This window comes from Mesoplodon mirus (genome assembly GCF_964341445.2).
Source record: "Mesoplodon mirus genome assembly, chromosome: 12".
In the NCBI taxonomy this organism is placed as follows: Eukaryota; Metazoa; Chordata; class Mammalia; order Artiodactyla; family Ziphiidae; genus Mesoplodon; species Mesoplodon mirus.
Genome location: NC_138988.1, coordinates 98,466,750 through 98,483,494, shown reverse-complemented (window position 1 = coordinate 98,483,494; position 16,745 = coordinate 98,466,750). Strand labels below are relative to the sequence as shown.

The following is a 16,745-nucleotide window of genomic DNA, read 5'->3' as shown; positions in this document are numbered from 1 at the left end:
AGAGCTATCTCCTTACTGTTTAGTATATATTCTTCTAGATATTTTCTTTATGTTTATGTAAGGATATATACAAATCTCTTTATAAGTTTAATTATGTATATTTTAAGTGACAAATGATCTACTAAATATTATGAGTATTGTTCCTCCTTTGTTCTCTCAGTAACAGAAGTAGGATTCCTTTCCAAGTCAATAGTAAGGATCTGCTAATTTTTTAAATAACTGTAAAGTATTCTAGCTTATGGGCCTACTATAACTTATACATGTGATTTCCTATTGATGAACATTCAGATTATTTTAAATTATTATTTCAAATAAATCTGTAGTGAATACCCTTGTACCTATATCTTGAATGACTTTCATTATCAGGAAGACATTACTGTTTTATTTGGGGGAAATAAAAATAACAAATCTCCAGATCAGAGTAGTACTAAAAGAGGGTATGGGTAAAAGACTAACCTGGGCTAAGAATAGAATTCCCAGCCCTAGCGGGGAATCGGATCAAATGCGAATCAAATGTACGTGCTATAGTTGGTCATATGTAAGAGAAAAATCAGACTCCAGCGGCTAAACCAAATAGGGGTTTAATTTTAACCCTGTAAGCAGCAGCCCGGAGGGCTGAAACGGCAGCTTTAAGTGGTCGTTAGGGACCCAGGTTCTTTTCGCCTTCTGCTTTGCCATCCTTCGTGTGGCTTTGGGCTTCTTGGTCACAGGATGGCAGCTCTGCTTCTAAGCATGTCTTCTATACTCCAGGCCGGGAGAAGGGGATGGGTGAAGGATTTGGTAAAACATGTGTGCCACTAGAATCTATTCTCCCCCCTCCTTTTTTTTGGCTGTGCCACGTGGCACCTGGGATCCTAGTTCCCCAAGAAGGGATCAAAGCCATGCCCCCTGCAGTGGACGTGTGGAGTCTTAACCACTGGACCGCCAGGGTAGTCCTTCTCCCCTTTTTTTAAAAATTAGGGAAACAGTTTTCATGGAAGCCAAACCAATAGACTTTTTTTTAAATAGCAACTTATTTATTTATTTATTTTTACATCTTTATTGGAGTATAACTGCTTTACAACGGTGTGTTAGTTTCTGCTTTATAACAAAGTGAATCAGTTATACATATACATCTGTTCCCATATCTCTTCCCTCTTGCGTCTCCCACCCTCCCTATCCCACCCCTCTAGGTGGTCACAAAGCACCGAGCTGACCTCCCTGTGCTATGTGGCTGCTTCCCACTAGCTATCTGTTTTACATTTGGTAGTGTATATGTGTCCATGCCTCTCTCTCACTTTGTCCCAGCTTACCTTTCCCCCTCCCCATATCTTCAAGTCCGTTCTCTAGTAGGTCTGTGTCTTTATTCCCGTCTTGCCCCTAGGTTCTTCATGACATTTTTTTTTCAAACCAATAGACTTTTGTCTCCATCTTGTTGAGTCACGTAAACCTCCCTAGTTACAAGGGAATCTGGGGGGGCAAGAATCTAACCGCATATTACTGTCCTCCCGCAAAGTGGGGTTCTGTTAATAAGGAAGAGGGGAGAACAGGTGTTGGATAGGTAACCAGTCATGTCAGTCATGCCTAAATTAAACGTGCTGAACACAGGGAAAAATGGAGAAATAAACTACACAGGTGATTCTGTCTGCCATTCTTCTCAATGAGCATGCGCCCTAGTGTTTGCATGAGGCTGGGAGACTGGGTTGCCTCAGTTGACATCAGCTCCTACCTGCCTCTTGTGTGAGCATCCAGCTGGGCTCAGTGACAACTTGGTTATTAACAACATGCATTTTTTTTCATACAAGGTGGCCCCGAAAGCCAGCCCAGCCACTTTATCTGGTCCTTCACCCAAGAAATAGCTGTCTTTTCTCCAACACCAGAGGGAAAAATAACCTAGTGCATTAGACTGTCAGGAGATGGCATGTGTGTCTTGAAAGCAGCACATGTTTAAGAGAATTTTGAGAGCGATTTTGACCCTGGGCAGTTTCCCCCCATTGCACTGACTGACCTTAGCTTCCAGTGGCCGTGTAAGATGCAACTTCAGTGAATATCTGAGTTAGGGATGGAGCCAATGAAAAGGAGTGACATTCATTTTGGCATGCTGAGTTCTAGAGACCAGGAAGGGGCTAGTTCAGGCTCCACTAACTACTGTTCTCCTGTTCCTTTTCCACCAGTCTGAGCCACGGGAAGGAGATAAATCTACCTCAGGCCACAGCAGCGGTGCCTTAATGCTCTGTGCTCATTCACTCCAAACGGAATTCCTGAGACCAGTCAAGTTGGAATAGTCTGTAATATGTTTGGTAGTTTGTCCATTTGTTTACAGAGGTTAACCTTTTGTATTAAAATTTTGTCAGAAAATAGGAAATTCAGGATGTTTAGCAACTTGGAGTGATTTGCTTTTTTTTTTAATGATTTTTTAAAGTAAAATTGATTTTTGAGAAGTGTCTTCAAGTTATTTGGGGGCAGGGAAACCTCAGCATCTGTATATATACTACTTAGTATATCTCTTTAAGGGAGGGTTTACTTTTATTTTCATAGCTCAGATGCAAATGGTGTTGTATTTTGAAATAGTTACTCTTTCATTTGATCTGCAAATATTCTAGTTTCTGTAGAACTTTAACAAAACTACCAGCTTTAGCAGAGGAGAAATATTCATCTTTCAGTAATTACTAAATGCTCTAATAAAGTCTGGTGCATGAAGTTGTATATACAGTTGAGTGAATTTATTTTAGGAAAATGAAACCTACATAAGTTCAGGCCATCTACAAAGTAACTTTGCTCATGATTGGATAAGTACAATTAAAGACTGTAGACTGAAAACCAGCTTATACATTATATAATTAAGTTACATAATATAGCTTATTTATAGTTTAATCAGCCTAAAGCAATCTTTACAACCCCAATTTGTCATCATTTTTCTTGAAAATTTTTTAATGAGCTGTTATAGTATATTGTTGTAAGCTTTATAGAGTATAAAAGTGTTTAATTAACTTTGTTTTTAGACGTGATTAACATTTAACTCAGTGGACTTTGAGTAAAGCAGATTACCCTCATAAAGTGGGTGGGCCTCGTTCAATCAGTTGAAGACCTTAAGAGCAAAGACTGAGGTTGCTGGAAGAAGCAGTTTCTGTTTCAAGATTGCAGCATAGAAGTTCTGCCTGAGTTTCCAGCCCATTGGCCAGCCCTGCAGATTTCACACGTGCCAACTCCCACAATTTTGGGAACCAATTGCTGAAAAATATCTCTCCCCCATCTATAAGTTACTTATACATATATTTTGTAAGTCAGGATATCTATATGTATATCCTGTTGGTTCTCTTTCTCTGGAGAATCCTGACTAATACAGGGTGTCTCAAAACCAGTGTAGCTGAGACCTCTCCAAGGAGCCTAAGGAATGAAGTGTGTGTGTGTGTCTGTGTGTGTTTGTGTCAGAAATGTGGGCAGGGGTCGGAGTGGTTAGAATATGTGGACAATAAGTGTCAGTTCGGAATTTTGGTGCTAGAAAACTAGTATGTAAGTAAAGCAATAAATCTCCAACATGAAAAAAACTCAGCTTTGCCTTTGGTTAAGGAAAGCTGGAAAAACCTGTTGCCACATGGACTAGGATCTATGGAGCAGGAGGCCCAGCTGTACCTGGTCAGGCTCTTATGTTTCTGGTCATTTAATCATTTGATTCTCCCATTTATGATATGGTCATTATTACTGACCTGATAACAGAGAAACAAATGACGTCTGCGTTCCAGAGCACTGGTCACTACTGGCTGAAACTCCTCTTACCGGGAATTCAGGTAAGCTAGGGGCTTGCCTTTTCGTTTCTCCACTGGGTCACTGGATTTTTCTTTATGTGGGACAGGCATTTTTAATTGTTTGTAACAGGACATGGTGGCTGTGTAATGTGTCGGCTAGGCTGACCTGAATTTCCCAGAATCCCTGCTCCTGTACCTTTCTGGTGAGAGTGGGCCACAGAGAGAGTCCAGTGGGAGGCTTGCAGGGCAGAGTAGCGGGTTTGCCATTCTGTGTGCACGTGCCCTGTGGCCTGTCTGCTGACTCCCCTCAGTGCCCTGGGGCAGATGCTGGGCCTGCAGCTACTCTGCCTTCCCCTGACCCTCTGTCAGCTCCTCCTCCGGGCCAGGTGTGTGCATAGCTCTGTGACACAGGCCCTGGCTTTTGCAGGTCACCCTCATCCCCAAGGTCAGAGGCAGCTGGGCTGGCAGTGTGTCCTCGAGAGCTCCAGCTCAGGGCTTGCCCTCGGCCTTCCCTAGTCCGTATCTATCCCCTCTTCCTGACTGTCTGCCATGTAGACTTCAAGCTCCAACATCAGAGCTGACGACAGCAGCCTTACAGAGGCTGCTTAATCACTCCCACAGCTGTGTAAGGTCAAGTTCTGTAGGGAAATATGTGGGTATCACCTAGTGGTTCTGCTTCTCAGCTTGGACACTAATAAACAGTGCAATCGTTTGTCTTTTTTGGTTATCAAAAGCAGAAAAAGACTTCAAATAGACGTCAAAAGTGTGATTATTCTCACTCGGTGATGGTGTTTGTTGTCTTGGTCATTTTTCTCGAGCCAGGAGTAGTAGCACGGTGTTGTGAGCTGAATCAGGAATAAACAGTGGCCTCAGCATTCATCTTTGGTTCCCCACGTGAATGAGGGTGAGTCTCAATTCTGACATGTTTAACAGCATAAACAGCACATTCTTACCATTTTGTGTTAACCCCCGTTTTCCCTCTAGGGGGTGCCCACTGGACGAGAGCTCTTTGAGCAGAGAGACCTTGTCTGATCTCTGCACTATTTTATTCCAAACCCTAGTGCGACGCCTGGCACGTGGGGGGCACTGGAGGAAGTGCCTCACCATTGCGGAGGGGATCGTGACTCCCATTAGAGTCCTGGGTGTTTAACCTCTGGAGTTTCCTTGGACAAAGTTTCCTCCTCTTCTGTTTGGAGAATTCCTCAGCCATCAAGACAGCTCAGGCACTGTCTCCTTTGGGAAAGTTTTCGAGGTAAGCTGTTTTCAGTACTTCTGTTATTTTATAATTAAACGTTTCTCCATCTACGTTACCAGACTATGAACTCTAAGGGCACATATTTCATCTGGGTCACTTCTGTATCCCGAGTGTAGTATACAGCACTGGGAAGGTAGAGTTGATGAGCTTTGCAATTGAACATTACTATTTCTAGTAGAGTCTATCAAAGCCCATAGGATTAAACTAGCCTTAAAAAAAAAATAAAGGCTAGTTCTACATGGACTATCTTTGGTAGAGGGCTTAAATCTTTCAGAGACATTTGCCACTTGTAATATTTATCATTGGGGTCACAGTCCACAGGAAAGTTCATTTCCCTTGAAGTACATGACATCAGTCCAGGCAAAACTGTGCAGAATTTTTGTTTCTCAGTGCTCAGATCTCACGAAGTGAGGTGCCTCCCGGGGTCAGCTAGGTTCACAGGCCAAGTGTAAAAGGCTGCGTGGTGGTACTTGGCAAGCACAAGAGCACTGCCCCGTCTCAAGGGAACAGACTGGTGCACGCAAATGCCATGGTACGTGCCGGAGCTTGGAGAGCGCCGACCATGGCTGTGCTGAGCCTCACCCCAGCTGGGCTGCCACGTGGGATTTGGCCTCAGATGGTGTCATAATGGGCTCCCAGTGGGTTGCCCGTAAGAGCCATACTGACTGCATTTACAGAGCGCTCAGTGAGGGTATGACTTTCAGATTTACTTGTCCTCTTAGTGTCATCCCAGTGTTCCCTCAATGCAGCTTCTCAAGACAGAAAAATGACCTACAAATCAGTAGCTTTTCTTTTTCCCCCCCATGACTGAAAGTCATGTGTTACTGAAGGTCAAGGGATATTTTAGGTGGAGTGTCGTTTAGGTGTCATAAGAGTGATTATTTCTTTACCTGCCCTGGAGTAGAACTCTTCTTTAATGTGAATGTAATTTGATTTTGAAGAAAACCTAAATAATGAATTTAAGTAGTAATAATAAATTTAATAATGAAAACACATTGAATTTTCCTTTATACGGAGACACTAAAACTTACTTAGTGAACGTTTATCATGTATAAGCAGCTTCTAGTTTGCAACGACAGTTACTGTGCTTTAATGAATTGGTTCCACTGTTGTTTAAAGTAATGAAATCCCAGATTAAGGGGAGGCTCCTTAGCCCCCATTCAGAGAGGTAACGTGAAGTCTCCCCTCGTCAGGGCCACCCTGCCGCTCCCTCTTCCTCTCCTGCTCTTCAGTATATTCTGCCCCATCCTTGTTACGATCCAGGACTTTCAGCTCTGTCATAAGCAGACTTCGAGCCCTCTGGTACCATATTCTGTGGGTTTGTTGTCAACGTCCCACTAAACCTCTGCTCTCTGCGTCGACTATGCCAATCTGTGATCTGCGCCACGCCCTTAAGTCTCTGCCAGGCTTCACCAAGGTCAAGCCTCAGCTCACATGCCTACTCCTGAGCTGCGGTGGCCTCCTGTCTGCCCATCTCTGCAGTGGGAGAGTCCAGGGCTGCAGAGCGTGGCACCATGTTGTCTGTGCCTACTCTCATCTCTCCCACCAATCCAGCGCTCCTCCTCCCTGGGTTACCCTGTAAAGCGGTTGTGATAACCCTTATATCCTCTGCTTAGCTAATTGGTCTTAACTTTTCCTTATGAATGACCATTTTCTGAAATAGTTTAACTTGGTATATGAATACTACGTAAAGGTAACAATGTTACATAAAAGCCCCCTGCTTACTGAAATGAATTAAACATCTAAAATTAATTGCTAAAATGTCACTTTAAAAAATTCCTGAGTAATAGGTCACTTGGAACAGCATGTGGAACGCATTGTAACTTCTTTGAACCAAACAAAAAGAATCACAACATACTTTAGTGTACAAATCAATTTATTATACAACAATTATACAGAATGCTTTTTATCTACAAAGAAAAATGGCTTCTCCTGCCTCCCCGGCTGCCCCAATCATGATACTATGTTCTTAACATATAAGTATTTTCAGAGGAAAACCAAAAAAGTGATATCCTTATTTTCCAAATAAGGAAGTCCCCAGAAACATAAAATGATATGGAAATACTGGAAAGAACTAGCCTGGTCTCTTACACAAAGGGCTAGTTGTCCATCACAGGAAACAGCATCTTGCCTTAAGAATACTTCTCTAATGGGGAGGACGTCCCCCCTGCACAGTATGCCTAAATAGTTCAGTATATAATTTCAATGGGTTGAAATTTCTATATTTAACTCCATCAAGTAAACATTCTATTTTGTTACTTAAAAAAATTGCAATTAGCAACATATATGCTTACAATATTCATGTAAATGTTTTCATACCTATGAGTAAGAGGAAATTTATTTGGGGAAAAACATTTTTTTAACAAATTATACAGATTTTTTTTAAAGCTTTGCTTTAGGAAAATCACATTAAAAGTAAACATTTTGTTTAAAATTGTAACACTTAGAAACAGGTGAAGACATTTACCTGACTCAATTTTGTGACTAAGACTTAATATAGCTCTGTATTTTTTTACCAACCCTTGAACGGTTTAAGGCAATAAGCGTTTCATTAAGCTTCTCTAGAATTAAAGACCAAGTTGGAAATAAGCATCCTGAAACCTCTAGTCAAATTTGAGCTTGGAAGTGTAAACTAACCAAGTTTTTCCCTTTGATCAGAGAGGCTTCCAGCTGCCTGGGCTTTCTCCTTCGGCTGAAGGATGCTTCCCTCCTTGTGCAGATGTGAAGCCCATCAAAGCATCCAGAACTGCAGGTATGAGGCCAAGTGGTGAGCCCAGGGCCTCACTGACGATTAAAAATAAGCTGGAGCCAATGACTGACCAGTGATGTCTGTCTTCTGAGTCTCATTTTTACCTGCGGTGAGTGCACTTTGGTAACAGATTTTAGCTCATGTCTGAGACCTAAAACTGAACGAGAGCCCAGCTGTTCCAGGGTGCTTCGTCCTCAGTCTGTTGCAGGTTTTGTCACAGAGGAGTGCTGAGCCACGCTCGAAGCGAGCCCTTGTTTTAAAGTGAGTTTCTGGGACAGAACAAGACGTATAACCGTGCAGGTATGATGTGATGGAAGCGGGCGGGGATTAAGCACCCTAAAGCAAGTCAGTTTTAAAAAGCTATTTAGAAAGATCCAAGAGTAAGGGGGCATCAGACAGAAGATGTCTGTTCGGTAGAAATGGGTCAACTGGCAGAGAAGGGGCTACAGGGCACGATGCCCTCACCGTGAAGACTGGACCAAGGTCAGTCACCTTTCAGTGCAGCAGAATCCCAAGGGGCGTTTACAGGAAACAAGAGTTGGTTTCGTCAGTGTATGTGTCAGTACCAAAGTCAGTGTTTTTTTGTTTTCCTGTAGTTAAAAAAAACTTTTTTCCCCAAATACTCATAAAAAAAGAAATGCCCCCAAAAGGACAAAGTCGTTCCCAAACAGGCTGTAACGTGTTGGGGCAACGGTGAAAATGCCTTTCTGGCACTTAAGCCTCTGATGTCCATGTTATGACCTAAAAACTTCTTAAAATAAGGTAGGAAAGAAGATAAAGTGTCAAAGTTGGCAAATCTTGTTTTATAGGGTATAAAAATTTTACAGTGTATGAATCTTCATCAAATCTTCAGAAAATATCCTCAGTTGCCATTCTTGGGACAATTTAATAGGGAGACGGTCCTGCTAACCTTCCTCTGCTCCCGTGCTTCTCAGTGGAGCTCGTGTTACTTGGAGCAGGGAGAGGAAACGCCGAGTTTGCCAAACTGGTGCTTTTCGTTGTGGCTCGTTCCCAGCCCGTGGCTCGGTGCCGGAACCTTCCCATAGCCGCCTTTTTCTTCCTATTTTCAAAAACTTAACCTGCAAAGAGTGCTAGCAGGTATGTGGGGGTAATGCTCACGAGGAGGCTCTTAAGAAATCGTCGGCAAGTTAAATGTCTATTTTGCCCCCAATGCTCTATTAATTCTGACTTATTAATAGTCCAGTGACATACCATTCTAAGAAAAAGGGCCCACTGGACTCGAGTCCTTGTCAGAAAGGAAATGGGCAGGCAAAGTCAGATCCTGCTTTTAAAACTGAGCATTGCATCTGTATCCTAACCTGGGGCACCTTAACATTGGAGGTAGATGTGAATATATGAATAATTAAGGAAACCCAATTAAAACTGAGGAACTACTCCTACCCAAGCCCCTGAGCTATGAAGGTTTGGTAGAAGATTTTTCTTCAAAGTAAAAAAAAAAAAAAAACTTTATTACCATGTCACTAAGTTGAGAATTAGGAGTAGTTGTGGGAATTTGACACTCCAGAGACCGACGAGAAAAGTTTTGCTGGGTTTTCCATTTATGTGACCATTTCAATCTTTTCTGGGGTTGATTCGTAAAGGAACAAATGCACTGACTACTGTATGTACTGAGACTTATTGCTGAAGATGGATGAGAGCGTACCCTGCATTTAAAGAACAATCAACATTTTGTTCTAAACATTTTAACAAAACTCTAACTTCTTATTTGCAGACTTGCTGTGAGAAACAGTGCTCCCTGGGTCCTGGCTTTGTAGGTGCAGAAGGCTTTATCAAGACAGTGTCTGGTGAGGGGTTAGGTCAGTGCAGGAAGGAGAGAAGTCGCACCAGTTCTGAGGTCTGCAGAGTTGTCACCTCACTGCTGATGGAAGCATGTCAACAGATTAACCTATTAGCAATCTATTAATACATTCCCAGTACAAATGATTTATAAACTCAAAAGAAATTAGTTTATGCTAAAACATATACAACTTTCACTTCAGTCTTTGCTTTAAAACAAGCGAATCTGTTAGGCTATTATGTATGCTTTGTCTTACTCAACATTTATTGTGCTTTCTTGTTGGTCATTCCATTTGTTGCAGTGAAGTAGGCTTTGGAAAAACCATTCTTAACTTCTTGCCCTGCATGTGGGTCTTCCCCATCTTTCTTCATTGGCTTCCTCCAGTATGTCTGTTGGTTGTATACATGTTGAAGAGAGAAAGAGAAAAGGATCTTTTAATAAGACCTTGTCTATAATGTGACATATGGTCTAAAACAATGCATGATCTTCACTGGGTACTGAACTTTCTAGTAAGAATTCTTGTTTGTAATATGACAACTTTTAAGCTTTGGGTTAAAAATAACAGGGTAAAAACGAGACGGATGCATGAATTCCAACAGTGAAAAGTTGTTTCTTTCGCCTTATCCACATCAGGTTAGTATTTATGTATTAAGTTTTATGGGATTAGCATTCAAATTATTCTGCATTAGTTGCTTACTTGGAAAGAATATGATTTTTTTGAACTTTTTAAAAAATCAAGGTACAAGTGACATACAACATTGTTAGTTCAGGTGTACAACATGATTTGATTTGTATATATTGTGAAATGATCACAAAGTCTAGTTTACCATCACCACATACAGAACTTTTTTTTTTGAGATGAGAACTTTTAACATCTAATCTCTTAGCAATTTTCAAAGATGAACTACAGTATTATTAACTAAAGTCACCATGCTGTACGTTACCTCCCCATGACTTATTTAAGGATGTAATTTTTAAATACAGTTCAAGTGAAAAAATGCTGTTACTTTAAAAGTACTAGAACCTTGGATTTTGGCTTGATTTGCGTTCTCTCATATTCCTCCCACTTCTTTTTTTTTAAAGCAATAGCATCAACAAGGGTCAACACTGAACAGCATACACTCAATTTTAAAGGACTAAGACTCCGTTTGAACCAGCAGATGGAGCCACAGCTCTGAGCGCCACTGCCCCCTGCTGGGCCACCGATTCCCTTCACGTTTCAACACCAAGGTGACTGATCCCTTAGCCTTCCTGCAACACTGAGCAATTTTTTGTGAGGGCAGCAGGGCTGGGTGGTGGCTCTGTTTGGTTCTCTCAATGGTTATTTCTTTAGAAATTCTCAAAGGAAGCTTTTATCTCTTACAAAAGACAAAGCACTGCCCGTCCAGTTTCAGAAACACAAGAGCTGAAAAGCTGTCAGAAGTTCAGTTCCCACAGTGGTCCTCTGTGTAGAACCACTGTGCATTTGCTGAAAGTCAACCCAAACTAAAAAATCAGCAGGAGAAAACACAGTTGACTACAATTTCAAAAGTACTGTTTTGAATAAACTGTACGTTCTCATTTTTCTTACGAAGCTTTCTATTTCCGCAGCCCACGAAGGAGAGCAATTTAAAGTCTACAACCACGTGGGGCCTGTGCTCTTACCACTGCCATCAGGTCTCTTGTAACAGTCGCTTTGAAATTGCGTTTTGAAAATCTCTTCCACTGAAACAGTTAGTTAAAAAGAAAATGACACTTAAGAAAAAGTCAGTGTGACCTTTCCATACTGGTTCGCCTTAAAGTAATTTTTTTCCCCCAAATAAACAGTGAGTCTACAGTGTAGCAGTAGATGACATGGAAACAGTTTAATATATTAAGTTCATTTAGTCCATGTTTTCCTCCGTTCATACAGAATTCCTGGATCTGTGTTACTGTACACAGTGTTTAACTTTCAGAGGGCAGACTTCGGTAGCATGATTCGAATTCATATTTTTGATAAAACTACATGCATGCATTGAAAAACGTCTAACAAAATGCCCACCAGACCATTAACAGTGGTTACCCTTTGAGGAGGAGGACACAGGGAGAGGAGTTGAGTGCAGGCTTCACTGTGTACTGTGTGCACCTGTTATTTGTCAACAAGCCTGTGCTACCATAATAATTGGTAAAATTAAATACATAATGCAGAAGTGCACAGTCTAGTGTTTTCCAGCTGAATATTTATATTTAACTTACCTGAATATAGAAGTTTAAGAACAGGATGACCAGCGTCAGCATATAAGAAGACTGGAAGATGAGACAGCCGAAGGGGAAGCCGCAGGGCCTCACGACAGCGCTCATGGTGTGGGTGACGGTGAGCACGAACTGCACCTGCAGGGGCGGCAAGGGCGGAACCACTCTGCATTCAGGCAGTTAGAAAGCGACTACCCGTACTCCCTACCTCGTGCAGGGGTAAAACAAGACAATGCTGAAGCAGCCCACCGTTCTATCCAGAAATCTTGTTTGAAATTAGGAAGTGTATAAAATTGGCCATGATTAATTTTCTCCTGAAAAAATCACAGTTGAAGTCATTTAGGTAAAAATGCTTAAACAGACATTAATTTCAAAAGTATTCATACAGACGTTTTAACACACAAGGTTTCACTCCTAAAAGTCCATTTTTAGAGGAAAACAGGCAGCCTCATCACACACAGAAAAGCCTCTGACCTCCAGGGCTGGGCCTGAGGCCATGCAGATGCTTCACATGAAGAGAAGCCGACAGAGGGATGACATACCAGCTGAGCCTGCGTGAGATACTTCTTCCACCAAAGATACTTGTGCATAGATGGAAACACAGAAAGGCCATAGTAAGTGTACATGAGGATGTGGATGAAACTGTTCAGGGTGGGTCCAAAGAAACCTAGAAAAGTACAGTATAAATTACTGTTCTTCTAGAAAGTACGATCGTTCGTTGTCAAGTAATATTCTTCCTGTACATCATAATGGAAGACAAATAACAATATGGCACTAACAAAATTCACCCCGATTCCTGTGCCATTATCCGGGGATTCACCCAAGGTCACCTAGATAGAGGGACTAACCTGGGGTAGGTTTTCCGTCCGTGCCAACCAAACAGGTAACCCCTGATTTGCAAAGGCTTCGCTGCTTCTGTCATTACCACCATCCAATCAGGTGGCAGAATCTGAGGAAGCGTCTTTGCTTTAGCTAAACCTCTGATGAGCCGTTTTGATTGCAGAAAGAGCCTTCCTTCACGGCTGAACAGGGTGCTAAAGAGTCAAGGAAAATGTATTGCTCTTCGTAGCTAAGTAAAGAGAATCTACCTGGCAGGGACCTAGAACCAGAAGATGCTGCAGAAGGTAAGAGAATACAGGGGAGAGAAAAGGTCCAGCAGGATAAGAGGCTGGGCAGGGGAGAGGCGGGCATATGGGACTTTCCCAGTAGCCAAGCCACCTCGTGGACTTCTGGAACGAAGAATGTCTAAGATCCAGTTGGAGGATACCTCCTGAGCTGAGCTGTGCCGTGGAATTTCCCTTCCCCTGCTATCACCTTCATGAAATCTTCTGCCATCAACGTGGGTGAATCGTGTTTCAGGAAACCAAGGAGTGAGGGCTAAGCTCTAGGTTGGGTCAACCAAGGGTCAAAAGGACTGAGCTGCAAGAGGTAAGGTGACAGAAACAGGGAACACGTCATAAGGATGACATCAATCAATGCAGGCAAAGGGCCCGGAACGGTGCCCAGCACAAAGTGAGCACCGTCACCCCTGTGGGAGAGGAGACAGGGGACCTCCTAAGAGTTCTGTCCCCTTGGACATATTAGTTTGTAAATTTTGTTTCTCATCTGGAAAATAGGTATAGAGTAATTATCTCTTAAGAGTGAGATGTGGTTAAATGAGATAATACTATATAAACTAAAAGGCACTGCACATATGTTGGTTAACTCATCAATTTAAATTCTCCTGCCTGGTTTCCCAATCCTGGATTAGCGATCTAGACAGATCAAGTCAATGAGTAAGAAACAAGAGGAACACCACCAGGAATCTAGCAAGTCCTCATACACGGGCTGGAATAGCTTGTCAGGGCAGTGAATTTATATGAAAACACAAATACAGTTTCAGAGTATCAGGTAGCACAATATTAGTGATGTTTCTTTACCAACCTGAGTTTTCATTTCCATCAATTAATAAAAAAGAGTAGCTGCTAATTTTTATAATATTCTAGCTTGAATAGAAATCGTCACACACACAGAATTCCTGTGAATGAAATACGATGTCTTTACGAAGTGATTATTCAAGACCAGCTTTTAGATGCTTTAGTGAGTTATAAGTGAAACTTGATAATCGTAAAACATACTTAACCTTGACAACAGTCCTGCGGTATTGATTTCAGCCTATATTTTGATTACAGTGCAAGTCTGTTGTAATCCTAATAACCAAGACCAGAGTATGTCGGTCTAGGAGGCACGTGAAGGCGTCTCTTTTCTCTCTGCTGCACCCCCAACAATTTTTCTTCACACTGGAGTTTAAATTTGCATCTTCACAGTCAATGATGTATTGCAAACACCCTTGGGGTTTTTAAAAATACCATCTCCACAAGCTTCTAAATCCTAGAACAAAATTATTTTAAGTTTTACCTGTTCTGATTTTTCACAGAATACTTTTAAATTCTTGGGTACAAGACAATAAATATCCAATAGAAAAGTACTGTTCTCTCGAGCTCAGTGTTTCTCAAACTACAGGTCATATAACCGACACATCAGTCAATTGTGAAATCAATATAGTGAGAGTTGTCATTAGCTTTCTGAAAAAGATTAATTTTTTTCTTTAAGTGCATCACAGGCCTTCCCTGGTGGCACGGTAGTTAAGAATCCGTCTGCCAACGCAGGGGACATGGGTTTGAGCCCTGGTCCGGGAAGATCCCACATGCCGCGGAGCAACGAAGCCTGTGCTCTAGAGCCCGAGAGCCACAACTACTGAAGCCCGCGCGCCTAGAGCCCATGCTCTGCAAGAGAAGCCACCGCAATGAGAAGCCCACACAACCACAATGAAGAGCAGCCCCCGCTCACCACAACTAGAGAAAGCCCGTGCGCAGCAATGAAGACCCAACGCAGCAAGAAATAAATAAATAAATAAAGTGCATCACAGAGCCAGGCTAAATACTGTTTCATGAAATTTGTTTCATACAAAATGTATACATATGAATGAGAGCATTGGGTTGTGATATAAAACATATTACTTATTGAGCTCTCAGTAAAAAGAAAAAAAATTGAAAGCCACTGTTCTGGTGGGTCACAGTGACATGACCTTAATTTTTCAGAATGGAAAAACAAGCCCCCAAAGTTGACATGACTCAACCTGTACCACAGCTAAGTGGTGACTGGGGAAGGTGCTGTATTTTTTTACAGCTGCAGTTAATGAAGTAAAACTGCTCCAGCTGGGGTATGGGTTTCCAGCCATTGGACATTTGGTGCACGGAAAAGGAAACATTTTAAAAATTTATCATAATACTCAAAAGATTTTGCCAGGATCAAAGACAAGAAACGGGGCTTCCCTAGTGGCGCAGTGGTTGAGAGTCCGCCTGCTGATGCAGGGGACACGGGTTCGTGCCCCGGTCTGGGAAGATCCCACATGCCGTGGAGCGGCTGGGCCCATGAGCCATGGCCGCTGAGCCTGCGCGTCCGGAGCACAGGCTCCGCAACGGGAGAGGCCGCAACGGGAGAGGCCACAACAGTGAGAGGCCCGCGTACCGCAAAAAATAAATAAATAAAAGAGACAAGAAACGAAACGGCCACGGGCAAAGGTGTGCTTCCCCGTGTGACAAGCAGGCTGGGCCGGGCCCAGTTCTCTCTCCTGAAGGTGTGCAACGCTCAGTACAGGAGACCCATCACCCAGAACTGAAAAACTGACCACTTCACTTACTTTGCCCACAAGGTATCCAGTTCAAAACGCACCACCAGATGTTAAACATAGAGGCGTGATGGTACACGTGAAGAAAGGTAATCTGACTGGTTTTCTTCCGCAACACAAAGAAGATCGTGTCCAGGAACTCTATTAATTTGGAGAAGTAGTACCACCATAACACTCTGGCTACCTGTACGAAACGTAAAACGGGAAAAAGACAAGGTGAGGCGTACTGCTGTGCCAGGGCTGCCCGCCTCTGTGTTCCCCCAGTTCGTGCTTCACCTCACCTGGCGTCTTTGCCTCCAGCTTTTCCTTATTCCCAGCAATGCAGCCCCTCTGCTGAAAGGGATTCTCTTCCCAAGATACATTAACTGATCAAGGGGCTCCTCTGTACCTACAGAACCAAGCCTATGACTCTTCAGTTGATACAGGCTCTCCGCGGGCCCGGGCGGCTGCTGTGTCCACTGTCCTCCTCCGAGCACACCCCTGGGCATCCTGTGTGCTGTCCAGGAGGTCGCTTCCTCTCCCTGGAGCCCTGCTGCTCCCATACGCCTCAGTCTCACGCGTCCAGCACACCTCCCCTACCCCACGTCTGGCGTGGGCCTGTCATCCTATGAGCACTCCTCTCAAGTGCCACCTTGCTCTGGAGCGTGACCTCACCCTCCTGTCTCAGGCGGAATCACCCCCTTCTCCACCTGTGGTCCCAAGTTACTGTACGCCTCTATTATCAATAACCACAGTCAGGAACAAGTCTCCTTCCCGCTAGGCCGGAAGTCACTCCGAGGCGGAGACGGTCTCCTTCACCTCTGCTCAGGGCTTGGCAGGTCACTACTGTTGTTCCACTGACTTTGATTCTTCTCTGCTCCTTTATTGTTCATATTCTGTCCCTTAAACATCATGCTCCCCGAGAGCAGTCTAGGACGAACCCTTTCGTGTCTTTTCCTCAGAAGATGAAAACTCCAGGTGCTTCTCCGCCCTTCAACCCCCAGCCCCAGCAGGTCACAGCGAGGGCTTGCTTCCCTCCCAGGTCCCTCACACGGTCCCCATCGCAGGGAGGGGCTTTCATTAAAGGCACCGGGCTCTCAGCACTCATGGTTACAGAAGAGGAGACACTGTAAGAGGAGCTTCGAAATTAGAATTTAATGCTCTACTATTTACTTCCCATGAAGACAATCATAAGGTGTGCTGGCACCATCCTAAATGTTTGAGGGAATCATTAACCTTCAAAAATATTAAACCATAAGTAAACACATACATACAATAGTGGCTTTTAGAGAACTGTATGGTATCCCAAAGTGTACTAGTCTGTGATAACAGAAATGAAATGGGTGTCGAGAAATCTA

General features: G+C 43.0%; 2 protein-coding genes across 2 annotated transcripts in view; one reads left to right on the top strand and one right to left on the bottom strand.

Annotated features, from left to right (window-relative positions):
* Window positions 1-8,807, top strand: part of SYCP2L (synaptonemal complex protein 2 like) — a gene marked incomplete at both ends in the record, with an annotated part of 68,929 nt that extends 60,122 nt beyond the window's left edge. The window contains 4 exons of the mRNA XM_082637753.1: window positions 4,710-4,801; window positions 4,922-4,977; window positions 7,639-7,732; window positions 8,665-8,807. Coding sequence (XP_082493879.1) covers window positions 4,710-4,801; window positions 4,922-4,977; window positions 7,639-7,732; window positions 8,665-8,807 — 385 coding nt within the window. The remainder of the gene's footprint in view (window positions 1-4,709; window positions 4,802-4,921; window positions 4,978-7,638; window positions 7,733-8,664) is intronic.
* ELOVL2 (ELOVL fatty acid elongase 2) overlaps window positions 7,393-16,745 on the bottom strand; it is a 59,870-nt gene continuing 50,517 nt past the window's right edge. Inside the window, exons 5-8 of the mRNA XM_082638869.1 lie at window positions 15,421-15,592; window positions 12,281-12,405; window positions 11,742-11,876; window positions 7,393-9,916 (exon numbers count right to left, since the gene is read on the bottom strand). Of these exons, the coding sequence (XP_082494995.1) occupies window positions 9,791-9,916; window positions 11,742-11,876; window positions 12,281-12,405; window positions 15,421-15,592 (558 nt within the window). The 3' untranslated portion in view covers window positions 7,393-9,790. The remainder of the gene's footprint in view (window positions 9,917-11,741; window positions 11,877-12,280; window positions 12,406-15,420; window positions 15,593-16,745) is intronic.